Source organism: Diceros bicornis, chromosome 38 (assembly GCF_020826845.1).
Source record: "Diceros bicornis minor isolate mBicDic1 chromosome 38, mDicBic1.mat.cur, whole genome shotgun sequence".
Lineage (NCBI taxonomy): Eukaryota > Metazoa > Chordata > Mammalia > Perissodactyla > Rhinocerotidae > Diceros > Diceros bicornis.
The window spans coordinates 2,987,449-3,008,960 of NC_080777.1; the positions used below are offsets into that span (position 1 = coordinate 2,987,449).

Sequence of the window (21,512 nt, forward strand, 5' to 3'; positions counted from 1 at the left end):
GTTACATAAGGCCCATGGTTCCTGAAATCACACTCTTTAGACTAAATTGCCAAGTAAAGTAATGGAGTACTCTTAGGGCAGTGGCTGTGAAGTGTGGGATGGAGAGGTCAAAGGGGATGGTCCCCAGTGGTCCTTTCAGATAGGCCCAGTGTTCCCTCGAGTGGGCCAGTGGGCTGGGGCTGCAGGGGCCTGAACGAGAACAAACGGGGAGTCTAAGGTCTAATAAACAGTACAGTGCAAGGTAGCAACTGGTCGTGGGGTCAATTTCAGGCACAGTGCCCTAGGCCAGGAGGTGAGGGCCAGCTGATGTCACAGAGGGTTAAAGTTGTTTCTAGGCAGAATAAGAAGGCAGATGAAGGCCTGGCCAGAGGCCATGTTGAAGGTAGAATCTGAGGCAAACACCAAGGTCGCCTTCATTCTCTTCCTTCCAGAGACAAGAGAAGATGCTTCCTTCAGTGTTGGCCAGTCTAGTACTGTTGAAGGGCACAGCCAGTTAAAGTGGCTTGGATCTGTGTTACAGCTGAGCTGTGTCTCCCAAAAGACATGCTGAATTCCTAACCCCTGGTACCTCAGAATATGACCTTATTTGGAAATAGGGTTGTTGCAGATTAGTTAGTTATGATGAGGTCATACTGTGGTGGGATGGACTCTTTATCCAATATGACTAGTGTCCTTATAAGAAAAGGAGAAAACAGAGACACTTGGGGAGAAGGCCCCACGTGACAGCAGAGGTGGAGATTGGAGTGACGCAGCTTCAAGCCAAGGAACTTCAAGCCCAAGATGTATGGCCCCCACCAGAAGCTGGGATGAGGCAAGGAAGTATTCTCCCCTACAGGTTTCAGAGGGAGCACGGCCCTGCCAACACTTTGATTTTAGACTTTTAACCTCCAGAACTGAGAGAGAATAAGTTTCTGTTGTCCTAAGCCACTTAGTTTGTGGTACTATGTTATGGCAGCCATTGGAAACTAATACAGTCTTCAAAGACAAATGCTGCTCTTCAGCCACTTAAAAGCACTGGCAGCTGTGTCTCTGGAGGATACCACACCCTCCATGCAGATTTGGGTATCTCCATAATTGCCATGGTAAGTACCCACTTTGGACACTCAGATTCTGCTATATCCAACTGTTCCTCCTCTGGGGCCTGTAACTATTCCTCGGACGTTACTATTCCAGGATGGCTGGAGTCTGAGGAACATGTGCCCTCACTTCTAGGATAAAGAACTTGCTCCACCTGCAGAGAAAGTCTGCCTGGGTGCTTGTTTCCTCTCAGATCCTGTCCCAACCCCATAGCTTTTTCTTCCTCCTGGCGCGGGAGCCCAGATACATACTTTACATTTTCCCAAGAGTTACAGGTTAAGTTCATAGTGTAAATCACTCTTCCTCCTTTCTAATGTCCTGGAATAAAACCTTATGTATACAGTATTATGTCTTCCTCTGGTAATGAAGACTCTGACAATGAAGTGGGCCACCAGAATACATCCTCTTCATTAATATTGAATATCTGAAGACAGAATAGCTTAGTTCAGTAAATATATGCATGTAGGGCTGTTCTTTTAAAGAAATGGACCTTTAGCAGAAATTTATTTAAATGGCTTTGCATTCAATGTACTCTAAGCTCCTTTTGAGAAGTTGTAAATGCATAGTCCTGAGCATAGAATTGTCAGCTTGACAATTGATTATGCCACAGCATGCTTAGAACAATTGGTTAAATTCAGATCTTAAAATGCGTTTTCTGGTTTGAACAATAGTCTGAGTGACCTAGTTAACCATTCAAGGTTGCATTTCCATAAGGCTTGAAGAATAATTGCTTAAATTAAGAACTATCAGATAAAGAAAGGCCAGGAGGAGGCCAAATCCAAATTGAATAATGAAGAGGGAAAATGAAGGAGTAAAGAAAGTGAAAGGGCAAAGGGCGAAAACAACATACAGAAAGTACAAGAAGGCCAGTTCCCTGTTGAGGAGAGCTGTAATGCTAAACAGGACTGATCCTTTTATTGATTGCAAAATTGTATGAAGATTATTCCAAAAGAAAAGAAAAAAGAATATGGCGCACCTGTCTTGCCACCTGGATGGTAACGGATGGAGCCAGGGTCTGAATCAGATCTGACTTGAGAAACCATGCTCTTGTCACTACGCAGAGCCTCCTCTGCATTCACGTAGGAAAAAGTTCTTATTCTTTTTTTCCCTTTGTATGCTTTTTTGGGGGAACAAAGTAACTCCTCAAGGGCCTTCTGTGCACCCAACTAGTGTAAATATTTGGCCTCCCTGAATGCCAGTTGTGATCAACGCAAACCCTGAGTGTTGCTGCTGGTGGGTGACTGATTGCAAGCTCAGGGCCTTGACACCGAGGCTGACCACGATCTCCTTGACCTCCCTAGGAGCTGAGGTGACCTACATGAACATGAGCGCCTACAACAAGGGCCGGCTGCAGTCCTCCTTCTGGATTGTGGACAAGCAGCACGTTTACATCGGCAGTGCGGGTCTGGACTGGCAATCCCTGGGACAGGTAATTCTCCCTCGTCACGTCAACTCAGAGTCCTGTCAGCATCAAAAGTACCAGCTGCGTAAAGCACTCAGTCACCTCCACTGTGAGTGAGGGAAATAAAACCTACAGCGTTTATTACTTTTAACTGTGTCATTTTGAAAGGTGCACCTTTGTTTAATGTGAAATGATAAACCTTTCCTCGTCAGAATCATTTTGCCGAAAAAACTGCCATTGCTTCAATGCTTTTGTAATTCAGACGCTACTCTCAGATTCTTTAGAGCAGGTCGGTGTGTAATTTATATTACCCAATCCTAAATTTTCAGGATGAGATCATATAATCTGTGAGATAGAGGAAAACATGTGAATTCAGTATAGGATAGTATGTTTTAGAACAGTAATCATTTATGTTATTCCTTTAACAAATCTTAAGATGAAGATGTTATCATCTTTCTCTTTGCAAATAATTAACTTCAAATATCTTGAAAATATACTTGGCCAGTCTTGTGATTTTCATGTATTTATTTGTGCCGGAGGTGATCCATAGAGGATTACAAATCACCTTCTTCCCATTGGTCAACTGGTGGCAGGAAGTCCATCATCACTGGGTACATGGGGAGACTGGCCAGTCCACCATGCCTGCACAGGGCCCATACACACTGCGTTTTAGCTGAGCTCTGTATTTACTATTAAGATCACTGAAATTACAAAGCGAATTATACCGCACTTCTGTTTATCCCTTATGGGAAAGGAAGCGTTGATGTGCACATAGACACAAGGGCCATAACTTATAAAGACCCCACCACGTTGGACAAATCTAACAGAGGGTAACAAGGTTATATTTGTACTATTAGCTTCAGGAATTTAACCACTGGCCTCCCAATTTCCACTATTCTCCTTTTTTCTTTCTTAATTTGCCACCTTCCATGCATACATAACCCACCTATTTTTCCTCTTTTATGGTTGAGGCAGGTAAAAGTGCTCAGGTGTAGAAGAAATATACAATGGGCAAACTGTCAATGCAAATAATCCGTAATCAATCTAGAAATCAAAATTTGGGGTGATTTTATTATGAGCCAGGTCTGAGGACTATAGCCTGGGGGCTTCCTTCTCCAAGGAAGGAGGCACACTCAAGAAGTCGGGTGTACAGAGTGGTTATATACTGCTTTGGAACAAAGAGCATACATCATATATGACAGGAATATCTCTTTTACCATTGTCTCATGATGCGTAGCTGGCACAGCAGGTTGGTGCATGTCAGTGGTCACAAGGTGAGCACAGCAGGTCAGTAATTAATCCTTAGGTTCTAGGAAGAGATGCTCATCCTTAAAGAAATGCCAATATTAGGGGGAAGCTACATTCCTATCTTTAAGGGCATCCTTCTTGTCTTTGGGACACTGTAAATGTTTAAAGCAGATGTACAATGCATGGTCAACAGGCCACGTCAGGCCTTTCTGGAGAAGCAAGGTCAGGCCAAATTAGTTTTAAACCAAATGGCTTCCTCATATACTCCAATATGTATTATTGCTTGTCATTTATTTATCAAAACTAAATACTAAAAATCTAATTATTTCCCTCTCCACAGAATAGACATGTAGAGCCAAAGTACAACTTTCTAAGGTGGTTTTTCTAGTTTTGTATGTAAAGGACAGTCCAAGGAATCTAGTCTCAAGCGTCAAATACTTGTTGTATCTAATAAGACAGCCTCCCACCCCGGCAAAGAAGGGAACACTGAGAGAAAATTCCATGACTTGTTTTGGGATGAAGACACCATCAAAGACTGATGGAACATTGTTCATTTTATATTTGCTCAGGACATATAGAAGGTGCTATCTTCTGATATACAAAGGATGCTGAACAATAATGGTAACGATAACTAGCATATAGTGAACGCCAGGTGCTATTCTAAGCCATTTAACTGGATTATTTAATTGAAATCTCACAGTGACCCTGTGAGGTAAATACTATTATTGTCTCCATTTTAAAGGTATGTAGACTTGAGCCCAGAATTGAGTTTCAATATTGAATCTTTTAAGGCAATTCCTTCCGGTATTAATTATGATATGAAAAATAGAAATTTTGATTCTGTATATGTCTTGTCTGATGGCCCTTCAAACACACATATAAAAAATATTGATTTTGGCAACTTTGGCTTACCTCAGAAACAAGAAGTAAGGCAATAATAGTATAAAGCCTCATTAATTTAGAGTATTTAGATAAAAACTGTCTAATTTGTGGAAATGTATGAGTTCATGTTTTGCTTTTTTTGTTACTTACAAAGACCTGATCGATAAGTATCTTCTGCCCAGAAATTTTCAGCTGAATCTCCTCTAATAAATAGATAAAACCGGTTCTGCAACAATACTGATTACATGTAAATTCTGCTAAGTGGTTTTTAACCTGAGCGTTGTTTACTTTTTTTTAGAAAATGCACTTCCCCACCACCAAGTTTTATTCTCTTTGTTATTAACTGATATTAATTGATAGGGTCTAAATGTCTGTGAATTCCATTTGAACGAGGTTTGAATTCTTGAGGTTTAATGACATTTTTCTCTAAACTTTTGAGCAAGTTATCTCTATTGCCGTCCACTCCTTTGCTTAGACAGACAGACAGACATAGATTCAACCACACTTCGCTGCTTGAGGATCATTCCTTTCCCTTTGTTTTTTGTTGCTGTTTGCTTTGTAGGAAAGCAGATTGCTCTTTTAAATGGTTATTCTTAATCTGTGTAGTCATTTGGATATTATTTCCTTTTGAAACGGATCATCATTGTGAAATATGAAAATTTCCCCACTTTACCCGTGGTAAATGCAGAGTAAAGACAAGCTACCAATTATTTCCTATTATTCAAATGAAGAACCCAACTCATCTTGTGATGTCTCTTTGCTTACACATTCCTAAGGGGTGGCCAGTTTGCCTTCACATTACAGAGAAGACCGGAGTTGTCCACAAATCAGAGGACAAGTGGGAGAGCCCCAGGACCCAGTTCTCTGTTTCACAACTAGTCAAGCTCCTTCCCTAAGGACCTGTCAACTCCTTGTGATTCATTTAATGCCACTCTCAGTAAGAACTGGAGAATTGCAGCCTCTCGATTATGCTGCTGCATTGAGCTTGGCCCTCCAGATCTGTCTAGAAGAAACATTCCTCTGTCCTCGTCCCCTGGCTGGTTTGTTCTCAGCTCCTAAGTCACATAATAAGAGAGAGAATAAACAGAATGGACTTTTTAAAGTTCTCTCCTTCAGCTTGAATATACCAACAAAGTTATACTTTTAAAAATTTAAATGGATTAACAAGATATTTCTTAAGTATAGAGCAAGTGTAACACAAGGTTAAAAAATGAACTTATTTTATAATCCACCATAAAGTCACAGGTGGGAAAACCATGAAAAAGTGCTGAGCACTCCAAACATCCCCATAAAGAGAGGGCAGGTGAAGGGTCATACCAGCCATCCATGGAAACAGTCGTTGGGGGAGGGTAACCTTGAGGGGGTTGCAGAAAAGGCTGCAGGCTTGGATAAAATGTGTATGCCACCAGGGACTTCCCAGTGGACTTCTTTTGTGGAAATCTGCATTCTTCTGTGGGTTGTAAATTTAATAGCAGGTTAGACTCCATTGGAGTCAGAGAGTGAGTGGAAGAAATCTTTGTGTCATTTTTTTCCAAAAGGCTGCTATTTATGTGCCAGACACTGTGCTAATAGTTTTATATATACTTCTCCATTTGTCATAGCAACCTAAGAGTGGATATTATTTCCACCTTCCAAATGAAGATAATATTGGGGGAAAAAAAATAACAGAACAGATCCTATTACTGCTTTTCTCTGCTGTAAAATAGTAGAATACTCTCTAGCCTGTGTAGGAGTTAAGCCTTTGGAGATGATTCTCATGTTCTTTAGGTCGACAGTCCAGTTGGCAGAGTCTGCATCTCTCATTTCGTTCTTGGCAATTTGGGACTCAGGTATGAATCAAACCTAAATTCTCATATTTCTGCTGCTAAAGCAAACTCTCAAAAACTGAAATATATCTCATTTCTATTTTCTTTCTTAATAATCTTCCTTATGTTCCTCCTGGAAGAGACGATATTCTTTGATGGGGGTGAAAAGGAGACATAGCTGGGGAGGAACCAGGGTTTAAAACTCTTCTACATGAACATTTAACATCCCAATAGCTCCCCTGCATCTGTTTGTCAACTGGGAACCTACTCAAATTTCTCTCTCATCGTCACCCACCCCTTCTCCTCCTCCTCGCCACACCTATACACAAATGCCATCTCCTTCCTTAGCCACCCTTTCCTCATAGCTCTCCGTATTTGGGATCACGTTGTTACTCTTAATCTCTATCTTGAGTTAGTTTTCCTTTCAACTGTGCTTGACTATGGAATTTTTCTTGGTCTACTTCAGTGTGACATAAAACATTGCACAGCAGGTCCCATGCATTAGAACAGGTTTTAATTTGAGCAAAGTTGTGTGCAAGGCTAACAAGTACATGAAGAATTATAATACATTGCCCAAGTGTCAAATCCAACCTATTTCATCAGCTTTATATTTTGTGATGTTTTCTTGTGGAATTGGTAGCCTTTCTTGTGAAGGCTATCAATTATTGCCTTAAGTCTACGGTAAGGAAGAGAGATAATAAAACCGATAATAATAACAGCTTCAATGTATTGAGGGCTTTCTCTACACGAGGCATTCTTCCAAGCATTAAAGAGTATGAACTCTATGAAAAATCATTTTCTTTCATGATTTTGCTGTGATGCTAAGCTATCGATTTCCTCTTGCTCTTTTCCTTAAGAAAAGCGAACAACACTGTTCATGGAGAAACCCTTCACTCATTCACATCTTTCTGATTGCAAACCTATGACGACATCGTGACCACAGAATGACACCTTCTGTTGCTGGGACTTGAGTTCTACAAACTCACTTAACCTCTGGGTTGAATTTCCAAGGCCAGGAAGTCAATGTGTGTGTGCTTCTCCGTTCCTCTCCTCGAGTGGCTCAGGGCACTCACCTAGAACCCGCAGCCACGGGGAGTCCTGTGGGAGGAAAGCAAACACCACCGCAGGCTTTTGCACGTAAGGGGCTGGATTTGTCAATCTTGGGAGCTCCTAAAAACACCATGGCAGGAACAAAAAATCCAGCATCAACAAAGCAAACAAAAGACCAACCAGTGTGTGAAATGGAAAGAAAAGGGCACAGCAGTCTTCAGACCCCAGGGCTCTGGAGGTGTGAGGCTGAAATAGGAGAAGCTGGGACAGAAAACGGGAAAATCATGTTTTTAGAAAAAGTCACTTTTTAAATTTTTCAAACAAACCCTCTTAAATGAACTATGAGCCTAGAGTTGAAGGCAGGGCTCAATATGTTCTTTGGTCATGAGAATCTGGCAACTCTGGAGAGGAGAGATGTTTTTTTAAATTTTTTTTATTGATGTCATAATAGTATATAACATTGTGAAATTCCATTTGTACATTATTATTTGTCAGTTACCATATAAATGCGCCCCTTCACCACTTGTGCCCACCCTCTACCCCTCTTACCCCTGGTAACCACCAAACGGTTCTCTCCGTGTGTTAGTTTATCTTCCACATGTGAGTGAAGTCATACAGTGTTTGTCTTTCTCTGTCTGGCTTATTTCACTTAACATCATACCCTCCAGGTCCATCCATGTTGTTGCAAATGGGACTATTTTGTCTTTTTTTAGGGCTGAGTAGTATTCCATTGTATATAAATACCACATCTTCTTTATCCAATCATCTGTCGAGGGACACTTGGGTTGCTTCCACTTCTTGGCTATAGTGAATAATACTGCAGTGAACATAGGGGTGCATAACCCTCTTTGGATTGTGGATTTCAAGTTCTTTGGATAGATACTCAGTAGTGGGATAGCTGCATCATAAGGTATTTCTATTTTTAATTTTTTGAGAATCTGCATACTGTTTTCCATAGAGGCTGCACCAGTTTGCATTCCCACTGGCAGTGAATGAAGGTTCCCTTTTCTCCACATCTGGAGAGGGGAGATTTTTAAATAGTATTTTTAAATATAATTAGGACAACAGGAATAGGCCAATTTAAATTTTGTTCATGTGTATTTTAATCCTAGTCCTCCTTTAATCTTAAAGGACCTGGAAGGTATATATGAAAACAGGTTGGCTCGTGGGGTACACAGGCACTGGAGCAGTAAGGTGAGGTCTTGCGGTGACTGCTGGCATCCCTGTGCTGGCAACTGAACAATGCAGTGACCCGGGCTGGGAGGGCACGGCCACCTAGCAGCCTGCCCAGACCTTCTCTGTGACTTGGGCAGCGAGAGCAAACTGACCAGCCCAGGATCTGCTCGGTATCCAGAGTCAGTGAAGTTTTTAATCTTGGAACTGGAAATTATCTCAGTCTAGTGTTTTCCAAGGTGTGTTTTATGAAATGCTATTTCGTTGAAATAGTCATGGTCATTACCTGAGAAAAGGCTTCTATACTCCCTAAGGTGGAGAAACCATAGGTTTCATTTAAGTAGCATTCTCTACTGTGGGAGCCCTCAGACCTGTTAATATGCCATGTGTTTGTGACTCTCTAAGAGGGTGGAGAGTATGCAACATTCATCAAACCTCCTTGGCTGTGAACTACTTTTCACAGTTAATTTTATGGATCAAATGTTCCTTGAAGCCTATCTAAGTCCACAAATGCTGGTCTAAACCGGCACTCCCTTCACAGATGACAACACTGAGGTGAAGGGCTGGAGAGTTGGGTGAGTAGTTGCTAGTCACTTACCCATGAACTCTCATCCCTTTATGTTGGGTTTTAGGACTCTCAGGCAAACGTTCTTTTCACTGCAGCGTGCTACCTTAAGAAAAATATGTGATTCCAGAGCTGGTAATTGTAGAGGTCTGTTTCCTTAGCAACACAACAACTGGACAGTTGGCAAGCCAGGGCTCAGTGTCATGTGGTAAAGATAATCAACAGGTAGTTATTACACGATTACTCTATTCAGAGAACTGCACTAATCATGGTAGCAGGTTTGAAAAAAATGACAAAAACCTGCAAAAAGTTTACAATCCAGTTTTGGAAAACAAAATATTTAAGCATTCTTTAAAGTGAATATGACCAGCCAGGATATTTGCCAAGTGGGACCAGCAACATCATTTGTGGGACCCAGTACAAAATGAAAATGTACGGCCTCTTGTGAAAAAATTATCAAGAATTTCAATATGGCGACAAAAGAGCCTTAAACCATGGGTTCCTTCTAAGTGAGGGTGCTTCGGAGTTCGGGGCCCTGTGTGAACCCAGGTGCTAAATGATTGAGGTCGGCAATTAGTACTTTGGGGACTTGGGAAGAGGAAAATCCGTGCAGATCAAACAGTGAATGCCACAGTGAGAAGACGGGATTTGAGCTGAGCCTTCTGTGGTGAATGAGCTGAGGAAAGAAAGGGATTCTAAGAGTGAGCAATGACACAGAGTTGGGAATGAACATGAAGAATTAGAAGATCTGTGAGTAATTTCTGGCAGGACTGGAGTGTTCTAGCTGGAAAAACTTGGAACATGAGGCTGAGAAAGACAAAGATAAGCTTGGGAAGGACTGTGAGTGCCCAGCAAAGGATGTGGATTCAGTCCTGCAGGCTACAGGGGAACACTTGAAGGTCTGTGATGGGTCCAGGACCTGACAACACTGGAACAAGTCTGGAGAAAGTGCACAGGTTGAGGATTGAGGAGGGGTCGGGACAGAGAGCCTATGGCCAAGATTCAAGAGGGAAATGACAGGACTGAGTTAAGATGGTGTGAAGGTTAATTTTATGTGTCAACTTGGCTAGGCTGTGGTACCCACGTGTTTAGTCAAACACCAGTCTAGATGTTGCTGTGAAGGTATTTTTTAGATGTGATTAGTGTTTAAATCAGTAGACTTGAGTAGAGCAGATTATCCTCCATACTGTGGGTGGGCCTCATCTAATCAGTTGAAAGCCTTAAGAGCAAAGACTGAGGTTTCCAGAAGAAGGAATTTGGTCTCACGACTGCAACATAGAAACCCTGCCTGAGTTTCTAGCCTGCTAGCTTGTCCAGTAGATTTCAGACTTGCCAACACCGCACACGTGAACCAATTCCTTAAAATAAATCTCTCTCTCTATATATACATGTATATATGTTCTATTGGTTCAGTTTCTCTGGAGAACCCTGACTAATACAGATGGTGACTATGAGAACTAGAGGGAAATTCAAGGGAAGAGACATGGCAAAGCTGTGTCATGGTAACTGACGGGTTATAAGGAATGAGCCAGAGGGAACACTGGGCATTGTTTCCAGCACCTGGAGCTGGGCCAGCTGGGAGAAGGACCATACTGTCAACAAAAATGGAGAATGTCAGGAAGAAGGGGCAGCTCTGATGGCCAACAGGCAGTTGGAGAAACAGCAAAGAGATTGGTCGATATTGATGCTTTTTGTCTAAGAGCTTGAGCACCTGAATCCCAATAGTTCGTGAGTGACCCTAATGCTACTGATTTCATCAGAGCTGCTATTTCTGACAATAACCATTTGGTGAGACTTGGTGGGAGTCGCACTCCCTCTGCCTCACAAGGCCGAGACTTCTTTCAAGTCTCCCTGTGAGTTGAAGTCATAGCCCGACATTAGCAGTGAGAAAGGTGCTAAGGCTTCAGGTGTCTTTGATTCTTTCTTCTTGCCCCCTTTTCTTTCAGTTAAAAGAACAAAGGACTGAGGTAGAGTTTTGAAGACCCAGTGGGCGTGCCAGTGGGCAGGAGGAGGGCACTGTCTTATAGCACATCCTGGCACCCCCAATTCCGTGCTAGCACTGAGCTGACATTTTTCTCTGAATTTATGAGGTTCTAAAGACATGTAGCTCCTAGGGAAGTGGTGCATTAGTAATGCAGGTAACAGGGGAACCAAAGCAACTGGCAATTCAATGGCAAATACAACAGAGAACAATTAATATTCTTTAGACAACATGTAATGAAGGAGAACAAAGGATTAATTCTGCTGGTGTTGATTTAGAAGATTACCTGTGCTGCTGAGAAAGGTCATTCTTGTTTGCTTGTGCATTCTAAAAGTAAATGAGGGGGTGGAAGTGCCTGTTTCTTACAAAAGAAATGTGTTAGCAGACTGCATTTTCAATAACAAAGTCATGCTTATTTTCTACAATTTTTAAAGTAACAATTTGGCAGATAATATTGTTCAGAAGAGGCGTAAGTAGGAAATCCTCTTTCCTGGTCTCCCATGGGAGACATTCTCACGAGACCAGCTTATTGTCTGTTATAAAATACAGTCGTGCGTTGCTTAACAACAGGGATGCGTGCTGAGAAAAGCCTCGTTAGATGACTTCGTCATTGTGCGAACATCGTAGAGTGTACTTACACAAACCTAGGTGGTAAAGCCTACCACACCTATGCTACATGGTACTAATCCTATGGGACCACTGTCGTATATGTGGTCTCTCGTTGACCAAAACATCACTATGTGGCACACGAATGTAAGTCTCATTTTGTGCAATTCAGTGAAGAAATATGAGCATCATTTGCCCTCTCCTTTTTGCCTTTCCTAATATGAGATGTAGTCAGTAAGTCAACCCCATTTATTTCCAAAATTAATTCCTCATATGTCCCTCCAACCCCTACTTCCTGGATATGTTCTAAATGGCATGATAATCTGGGATATCCATAATGGTTCCTTACATGGTGTGTCTCAAGATCTCCATCCTAGCCACTTTTTTTTCTATACGTCATCCATTTGGTTGAAGTCCCTCTTAAAATATGATGCCCCAAATTCAGTACGATAGTTCAAAAGCAGCCTCCCATGGGGACTTTGGCCTTTAGTCATTACGGGCACTATGCTTCTGAAAATAGAGGCTAAATCCAGAGTCACCGTTTTGCCAGACTCATTATTTTTGTTCGTTATTGCTAAGCGCGTTGCTTGGCAATATAGCATAGTGGCTGGAGTCAGATAGACACGAAACTGAATTTTTTCCCTACTTCTTGTAATTATATAACCCTGGGCAAATTTTTTCATTTCCCTGAGCTTCAATTTCTTTATCTTTACAATTGACTAATAATACCAACCTCACACAGCTGTTAGGGTCCAAATGGGATATTCCAACACACCCTCGCTCCACAGCTGCAGGTTGGTTACTGTTCAATAAATTGTAGCCTTGGAGTTGATGACAAGGAAGCTTTTTTCCTTCCTTGAGAAGTTGTGTGGATCCATAGATCAAGGCAATGCCAGAGGTGCAAGTGTTTATTTAGTATCTTTGGCAAAGATTTCATAAATCTCCCTAGGTTTGTCCATAAACACGTGGCCTGTTTAACAGCACAGCAAGGTGGGCAGTGGCACCCATGGGCCATGGACTAGGGGCTGTGTCCCTCTGAATGGAGATCTCTAATGTCTTAGCCGTAGAGCTTTGTTCTACATCCTGTTGTCATCAATGATAACACCTACAAGGCAATGGACCAAATTTACAAGTAGCACACATCTGGGAGACAGAGCTAAAATCTTGGTTTTCAGAAAGAAGACTTAAAGAGATTTCAGTGAGTTTATCAGAAAAGTGCTAACAAGAGGAAATTGAACAGGGGTGGGGAGATAAATGAAGATGGCCCAAATGAGAACAAGCAATAGCTATTTACTCAGAGCTTGCAATAGCAAGGGAGTCAGCCACCATCACCTGCATTTGGCAGAGACTCAAAGGCAGGCAAAGGAGTGGGAAAGCTTTCCAGTGGAAGAAAGGGAAGAGGCTGATTGGAGGCTGTTAGTGTAGGGAAGTCGTAGGTGAGCTAACTAGAAGTGGGATATCCCGTGTAATTGGTTAGGGGTACATATTTGGCTTTCTCCAGTTGGTCCTAAGTTGGAAGTGGGGCAAAATGAGGGGAACTGGCAGCTATTAATCAACTGTTGGCTATTTGGTGGCCGATGGCTACAGTGGTCATTGTTTGGCTCTCTGGGCTGGTTGCTGCAGGTTATGGGTCATGGTTCTGTTTTTATATATGATCTGGCCATTGTCCATTTGTATATTCAGTCGCTTAGGGATAAAAAAAGTCTTCCTCCCCACAGACTCCCACCACCTGCCTCCCCGCAGGTTTGTTTTAGAGTCCCAGATGGATGTACACTGGGAGGCTTTATTGAGAACCAGGATGAAGAGTCCCTGACTATAGGTTATTACATGAAGTCCCAGCACCTACTTCTGTGCCTGCCACATATTAGGTGCTTAAAAAATTTTTGCAGAATGAATGCATGAATTAACACACTAGAGTGTGTTCAATAACCGTGTAAGTCTTAATGCCATATGATATGAGAACTGGAATCCAAGATGGTAGATTACAGGAGAAAGGATTTACATCAATGTCAGTGAGAACTGCTGACCCTAAAGCCTTACAGCGATGGACAACCTTGTGAGAGAGTTAGATGCATGGGCTAGATGACAACCTCTCCGGCATTCAGTGGAAGGAAGGCTCTGGGGACTGAAAATGGTTTGGTGTTACTGGGCCATATGTTTGGGGGCAGGAAGAGATGGCAAGAGTTGAAGTAACTGTGGTTTCTTTATCAGAGCTTACGCATTGTGAGCTCGATAAATGTGAGCTAATATCATCCTCGTCATCATCACCATCATCACCATCATCATCACCACCACCATCATCATCATCATCATTATCATCATCATCACGATTATTATTTTTCACAACCTGCTAGCACGTGGCAGGGAGGAATCAGGACACCTCTGCCTCCCCATCTTGACAGAGGGACCACAGTGCAGGGTGTCCATGCCCAAGAGCCTGGCCACATGTGCTCACTCTGTATGATGGGCCTGGTGACAGAGCAGAGACCTCCCCCAAAAGCTAGTCCACACAATTTAGTAACATTTCTGACACTGCCCACATGATCATTGAGAATATGCTCCTCATTGTGAAAACAAATTTTTATATACAGAAAAGTACCACTTTCAACCATGGAGCTCTGTTTTTAATACTGAGGTAAAACTCTAACTGGCAAAGCCTTTTGAATACATGCGTACAGATTTTGTTTCCTTCAACAAAAGTTTACTAAAAACGTTTCACTGGGTTTCTTTGAGGGCTTAGTCAGACCTAAGAAATGCGTTTATTTTAACAACTATGTTAACAAAGATCCACTTAGGTGAATTTTATTACCCCATTTTTCTTACTTCGTGACTTTCACATTTTAATTGGAAAAAATCGGAATGTATTATCTTCATACAATGACTTGCGAGAATACTCCTCTCATACCCATAAATCATTCTGCGTACTTCAAGTGTTACAGCTCAAGCATCTATTATTATAATTAGCTGTCACTTCAGTCCTTTATTGTTGAATTCACCAAAATGTAACTGTCATATTTTTAAAAACTTTTCTGAAGTTTAAGTCCCTCGGCAAACTGTGTAGAAAATTAGCTTCATTGCCTTGCACCATTGTAACACGGCCTTCTTAACCCCCACCCACAAACCACTCAACGACTTCTGTGTTGTTTTAGTCAAAGTTGAATGCACCATAGTTAGACTTTAAGAACTGCCTAAAAATACTCTTCTACTTCTGAATTGCCTGCGGTGCTGGATATGTTTGTTCTAGAAGTGGTGGGTCTGAATTTCATTCTCAGAAGCCTGTGGGAGAAATCAGGCTTCATGATAAAGCAAGATTAAGAGAAACCAAACACGTAGATACAAATGTCCATAGGTTCATAGTTTTGAGTGAGAGCTTTATGCTTTTGAGAAATTCCCCCATAAACATTGATTTATGTAAGCCTTACAGCAGCCCTGTGAGATGTGTAGGACAGGCTTTAGAAGCTTCATTTTACGTAACGGGAAATTGTCTCCAAGAGGCTAATGGAAGAATGTCCCGGAATTATTCCAGCAGTTAGCCTCAGAGTTAGGACTGGAACCCAAACCTCTGGTTTATGCTACACTTTTTCTCTTAGTTAATACTTGGCTGAATCCGTGGTCTAAATAGAGCAACATCCCACACTTAAACAGTGGTATCCCAAAGATCTGGAAACTAGATATCTGAGGGCCTTCGCTAACTGGAATACAACCAAGACCAAAAAATATGCAAAAAGACCTTGCACAGCCCTAACTGTCCAAAGCTACAGCCTTTTACTTATTGGAGCACCTCTTAGGGCCTGTTCAAGATACGTGTATTCTTGGACTCACTGTGAGCCTCATTAATGTCCAAGCTTTGGCCAGTAGGAAGCCACAAGACAGAGAAGAACACTGACAGCCCAGACCAGTGAGAGCTGCCCATGGGACAGGAGTAAACATTGACCATTAAAAGCAACACGTGAATTTGAAAATTCCAGTGTTCGTGAACCAATCAGTATAAGCCAGCCCCACATGCCTCCGGGCAACTCCCGAGGCTCCTGGTCTTCAAGATGGCTACGACTTTCTCTTTAGGAAGAGGGAAAACTCTGTCCATTCACCTCTTTCTGTTCAGGACATGAAAAATGGGCTTAGACTTTTGAGAGAGCTGTCCGTCAAAATGGCTGAAGGTTTAGTCTGTGGAGCAGTGAGCTCTCAGACCTGGGTAATCTGGATCTCCAAAGCAGCACTGCCCAATAGAAATATCCTGCATGCCACTAATGTGAGCCACGTGTGTACTTTAAAATTTTCTAGTAGCTGCCTAAAAATGTAAAAAGAAACAAGTCAAATTAATGTTAATAATATATTTTATAGAATCTCACAAATCCTATTACCATTTCAACATGTCATCAATAGAAAAAACTTAATATTATATTTTACCCTTTTTTTGGTACTGAGTCTTCAGAATCCAGTGGGTTCTTTACATACTCACAGCGTGTCTCAGTTCAGACCAGTCACGTTTCAAATGCTCAGTAACCACATGACTGGTGGTAATCTTGTTGGAGCAGGTCTGGAGCATCTCTCTCTTTAATTAGGAAGCAGAATATGTTTTTTTCTAAGTTAACACATAAGCCTAAAGAGCTAAGGTTTTTACTCTGAATAGCTAGTTTTAGGGGCCAGCCTGGTGGCATAGTGGTTAAGTTCGTGGTCTCCACTTTGGTGGCCTGGGGTTCGTAGGTTCAGATCCTGGGCACGGACTGATGCACCACTCATCAAGCCATGCTGTGGCAGCATCTCATATACAAAATAGAGGAAGATGGGCACAGATGTTAGCTCAGAGCTAATCATCCTCAGCAAAAAAAAGGGGGATTGGCAAACAGATGTTAGCTCAGAGCCAGTCTTCCTCACACACCAAAAAAAGCTAGTTTTATGTCGGACAAACCAACCAATTTCAATTGGAAGGACTCGTCCTTGTGGTGTTACAACTTCTGCAGAAGTCAGGTTGCCTACGGTGCTGGAAGAGTTTCAGGACATTGAAAGCTGCACAAGCCCTTCATGCCATTCAACACATGGCGCTGATGTAAATTGCTTATTTTTACTCCCCAATTTATGGATTAGGCTCTATCTCCTTATAAAATGATTTTGATGTTATTGTCAGAAGTCAAATATTTATCATCTTTATCTGCCAAGAGCTTTCAGCAGCGCACATCTCTAAAACACGCTGGGCCTGCTGCAAACTAGTGTCATTTCCCTGCTACGTTATTTTCATTCGTTCATTCATTCCTTTATTCATTCAGTAAAGATTTGTTTAGCATCTACTTTGTGCCAGGCTCTATGGAAAGTGCTAGGGGTACAAAGATGCAGAAGCCAGATAGGTCCCATTCCTTAAGGAGCTCCCACTATACCGAGAAGGTAAGCAAGTAAACAGATATTTAGAACACAGTTTGGTGCATGTGGAATTAACTTGGACTAAGGGAAGAGTCAGGGACGATTCCTTAGAGGAGGTGATACCTGAGTTGAACTGTGAAGGCTACATGGAGAGGAGCCAGGTGAAGAAAAAGGAGTGAGGTTTTCCTTTTCACAGAGCCGGGAGAAGGCAAGTCTTATTCAGAGAAAAGGCAGTCACCCGTGTGGTTGTTATACACAATGCCAGCCGTGAGTGGAGGGAGGAGACAGAGAGGTCTTTAGGACCATGAGTGTCATGCCGAGAAGCATGGATTTAGCCTAAAGTTCACGGAAACCTTTGAAGGATTTTAGGCAGAAGAGGGACAGCCGTGGAGAAATGATTGGACTGGAGTGAGGGACACTGCTTAGGAAGCTGTTGCAGAAATGTGGCGTGAAGGGGGTGCTGGAGAAGGCGAGTTCCTGGGCTCGTCTTGACTGGACTAAGTCATGGCCGTGAGGAAGGGCGGGGAGCGGGAGGGTCCCTGCTGGACTGGCTGGGCCGCCCCAGGCTGGCTCATTACTTGTCTCTACCCTGGGTTCCTCATTGTCACATTTCCCCGAAGGGAGCCCGAGGTTGAGTCAAAGTGTCCGCTCGCCTCCTAGCTGAAGGGGTATAACATCATCCCGTTCTTGTGAACAAAGACCCCAAACACGTAGGTGCACGTATCTGAGCACGTATACAGGTGTGCACAGGAAAGAATCTGAGGGACACACAGCAAACTGTTTATGGCGACCATCTCTGGAGAGCGGGCGGAAGTAGAGGAAGAGGGGCTTCTGCTGTCTGCTCCAGAGACATCCACACTGCTCAAGAGCATTCCTTTGTAAGTGTGTGGTAAACATATGTATTTAAATAGAGTTACATGTTAAAGTATATTTAATTTTAGTTCGATATATTAATTATCTATAACATAAGCATTTACTATATGTGTGTGCACATATGTATATTGTGTATATATATACATGTGTATATATGTATGTGTGTATATGTTTATATATGTACAGGTGTATATGTGTGTGTGTGTGTATATATATATGTATATGTGTATATATGTATGTCACACCATGATAGAAGTATAATTGCCCCAATGAACAATATTTAGGGCCCTAATCCTGCAGCACCATGAAAGAGCGTTCCGTGCTCAAAGGATACGAATTTCCATTCATGAGATGAATAAGTCCTGGGGATCTAGTGTACAGTATTAACAGTACTGTATTGTGTACTTGAAAGTTGCTAAGAGAGTAGATCTTAGCAATAACAACCAAAGGTAACTATGTGAGAAGATGGACTAGTGTTAGGTGTTAACTAACCTTATTGTTGTCATCGCTTCACAATATATATGTTTATCAAATCATCACGTGATACATCCTAAACCTACACAATGTTATATGTCAATTATATTTCAGTAAAGCTAGAAGAAAAACGTTCTAATCTCCTGAGCCCCTAACTAATAAGTGCCACTGTCATGGCCTGACCCAGGCCTGACCCTTGTGATATCAGTTATCAGTGGCTTTGAGATCATCCCCCTGCCTCCACGTGGCACCACCCAGGCCCTCTATAAATTACTAACGGTGAGTGAGGACAGATTCCATGGGAATTCTTGTGATGCTTTCACCACAAATATAGACACATATTTTTTCAGAGTTGTTCATTATTTCTGTATTTGCCTGCTAGCCATTATTTTTTAAATGCGGGGGTCAAATTAACTTCAACTTACTTGCTCCTGTCTAGGTAACATTTTTGCCTTTTGCCAGCTCTCATCTCAAACCAAACATATAACAACAACAAAAGTAGCTCAGACCACTTCAGCCTTCTACTGCACGTTATTCTCGACCTCAAAGCCCATCTGGTTTTCATTTAGTTTATCTCTGCCCTTCCTCGTCACATAAGACAAATTCCCATTACCCTCTCCTCTCCCTTGGCCCCTCGCCTCATTCACCTGGATTTCAACCCATCTTTGAGTTACGTGTGTTAACTCTCGCCTTTGAATCCTTATTTATCCACTTCTAAACTAAAATCCTTGAGCATAGTGTAGGATTTATAACAAGATGATTGGTCCTCTTCCCATTATTTCACATTCAGTGACCTTCTCAGAAGACATTTTTCTGGGGAGGGAGAGGAAGGCAGGTTTTCCTGAGTCCCCTCTGAGCTCGTCACTGGGTAGAGGTCCCCAGATGGAATCCTTGTGAAATGTAGAGAGACAAAGGGCACGGAGGGGCTGAGGACCTGGCCCTGGATCCTTCTCTCGCTCTGATGTGCCTACCAGACAGTCTCGGAGGCTGCATCTAAAACAGATGGAAAACACCATATTTAAGGAAGCCTTACATGTTTTTATTTTCAAGTTATTTTTAGTTGACATTGTCAGTTTCTTGGTGTCACTCGGCATTTACAAAAAAAAAAGTGAGAGAGATTGCTAAAGAGAAGACAAGTTTCATCCGTTAAACACAGGCACCAAAGTAGAAGAGGCTAATGAGCAGGCGAGTGAGGCCTTGGAATGTTGTCTGAGAGGTGGACATTCATTTGGGGAACTCTTTTCTCTTTGCCTTCTTGTACCAGAATCCCCAGATAGAACTCTCAGAGCAGAGAGAGGGAAAAAACAGAACACCCAGTGCAGAACTCTCCAGGGCAGCGTCCTCACCAGGGACGAGCCTCGGCTTGCACATCTCAAGTAATGGGGGCTCACGTCCACATAAGCACTTTATTCCTCAATTTGTCTTAATTTGAAAAGTCTTCCTCAATTTTGATCCAAAATCTGTCTCCCAAAACTTCTATCCATCGATCCAAGTTCTAGAACAAACATTCCTATAGGCCCTAGAAAAAATTATGACAACATACTCTTAAAAACTTGTGAGGGGCCAGCCCCATCACATAGTGGTTAAGTTCAGCGTGCTCCACTTCGGCGGCCCAGGTTCAGTTCCTGAGTGTGGACCTACACCACCCGTTGGCAGCCATACTGAGGTGGTGACACACATACCGAATAGAGGAAGATTGGCACAGATGTTAGCTCAGGGCAAATCTTCCTCAAGCAAAAAGGGGAAGATTGGCAGCAGCTCTTAGCTCAGGGCGAATCTTCCTCAGCAAAAAACAAAAAAATCTGTGAGCACTGAGCACCCATCAGAGAACAGAAATGTGAAGACACTAAACCTTGAGGCCAGGTATGCCCAGGTGGGGACCCTGGGTTGGGGACATGAGGCACGCAGAAGAGCTTTCCTTTCCCCCTGTGGGTGCCATGTCTAGATTGCCCATGGAGAAGGGTGGCCTTTTATCCATAAGGTCAGAACTCACTGCAGGTAGGCCATAGGAGATTTGTGATTAAATGTTCAAGAAATTTATTGTGTTTTTTCTAAGTACTTCCACAGCTTGTTAGCTCCTCAGAAGATAAAATGTAGATAAAATGCTTTTATAGGCAATATCCTGACAGTGAAGACTTTTGAAGAATAATCGTCCCTGTCAGTTGTCTACTCTTAGTTAATAAAACGCTCTCTTACACATTCGTTTATCTAATCCTCCCACAGCCAATGAAGGAGACAGAGGCCTCTGTTACCTTCCCGTGGTCACAGATATGGGACTGAGATCCAGAAACACTGAATGATGAGCCCAAGCACATACATGGTGCTGGGAAGTGGCTGAATCGAGGCGACTGCTCTGGTCTCCTCTATAGAAAAGGAACCTGGTGTTCCTCACCTGGGTGACACACTAATGAATGGCACTTAGAATAGTGATTTATTGTTCCTATTGTTGTGTAGCTGCTGCCCGCATTTGCGTGCTGTGTGCAAGGCACGCACCTCCATAGAGATTGCAGTGGCTGGAAGCATCCTTCTTCATGAGATTTCCTCTCTCCCCAGCAGCTGCTCTAAGCCTTCAACTTTCCTCTCACCATCCTAAGGACCAGCCAAAAAAGCCTCCTCAAACACTCCCCAAACCGTGTGATAATTTTATGAGAACTTCCAGAGGGAGAAGCAGTGAAAAATGATTTCTACTTTTCTCTATATCGCCTTAACTGATTCACTTACTCATTTTATCTAGACCATGCCAGAGACTGGAGATAAAAATAGACCAATTAAAAAAAAAAAATAGCCCCTGCCTTCAGTGGGCTTACAGTCAGGTGGAAGAATCAGGCTACAGAGCAAATAAACAAAGAAATCAAATAAGTACAGTGATAGATGGCTGAGAGGAACAAACGAGGGGTAGGGAAAGGTCAGAGAGACAGAGAGAAAATTCCCAGAAGAATAAGTGACTCGCAGAAGGCACAGAGAGCTTTCCCAGTTCGGCTTGTCTCGGACCTCATGGAAGACCCACGTGGGCAAGACCAG

The 21,512-nt window shown here is 42.5% G+C and overlaps 1 protein-coding gene across 1 annotated transcript in view; it reads left to right on the forward strand.

The window, feature by feature from the left end:
• The window catches only part of PLD5 (phospholipase D family member 5), a 368,734-nt gene that overhangs the window by 271,795 nt on the left and 75,427 nt on the right, over window positions 1-21,512 (forward strand). Inside the window, exon 5 of the mRNA XM_058533886.1 lies at window positions 2,379-2,506. Within this exon, the coding sequence (XP_058389869.1) occupies window positions 2,379-2,506 (128 nt within the window). The remainder of the gene's footprint in view (window positions 1-2,378; window positions 2,507-21,512) is intronic.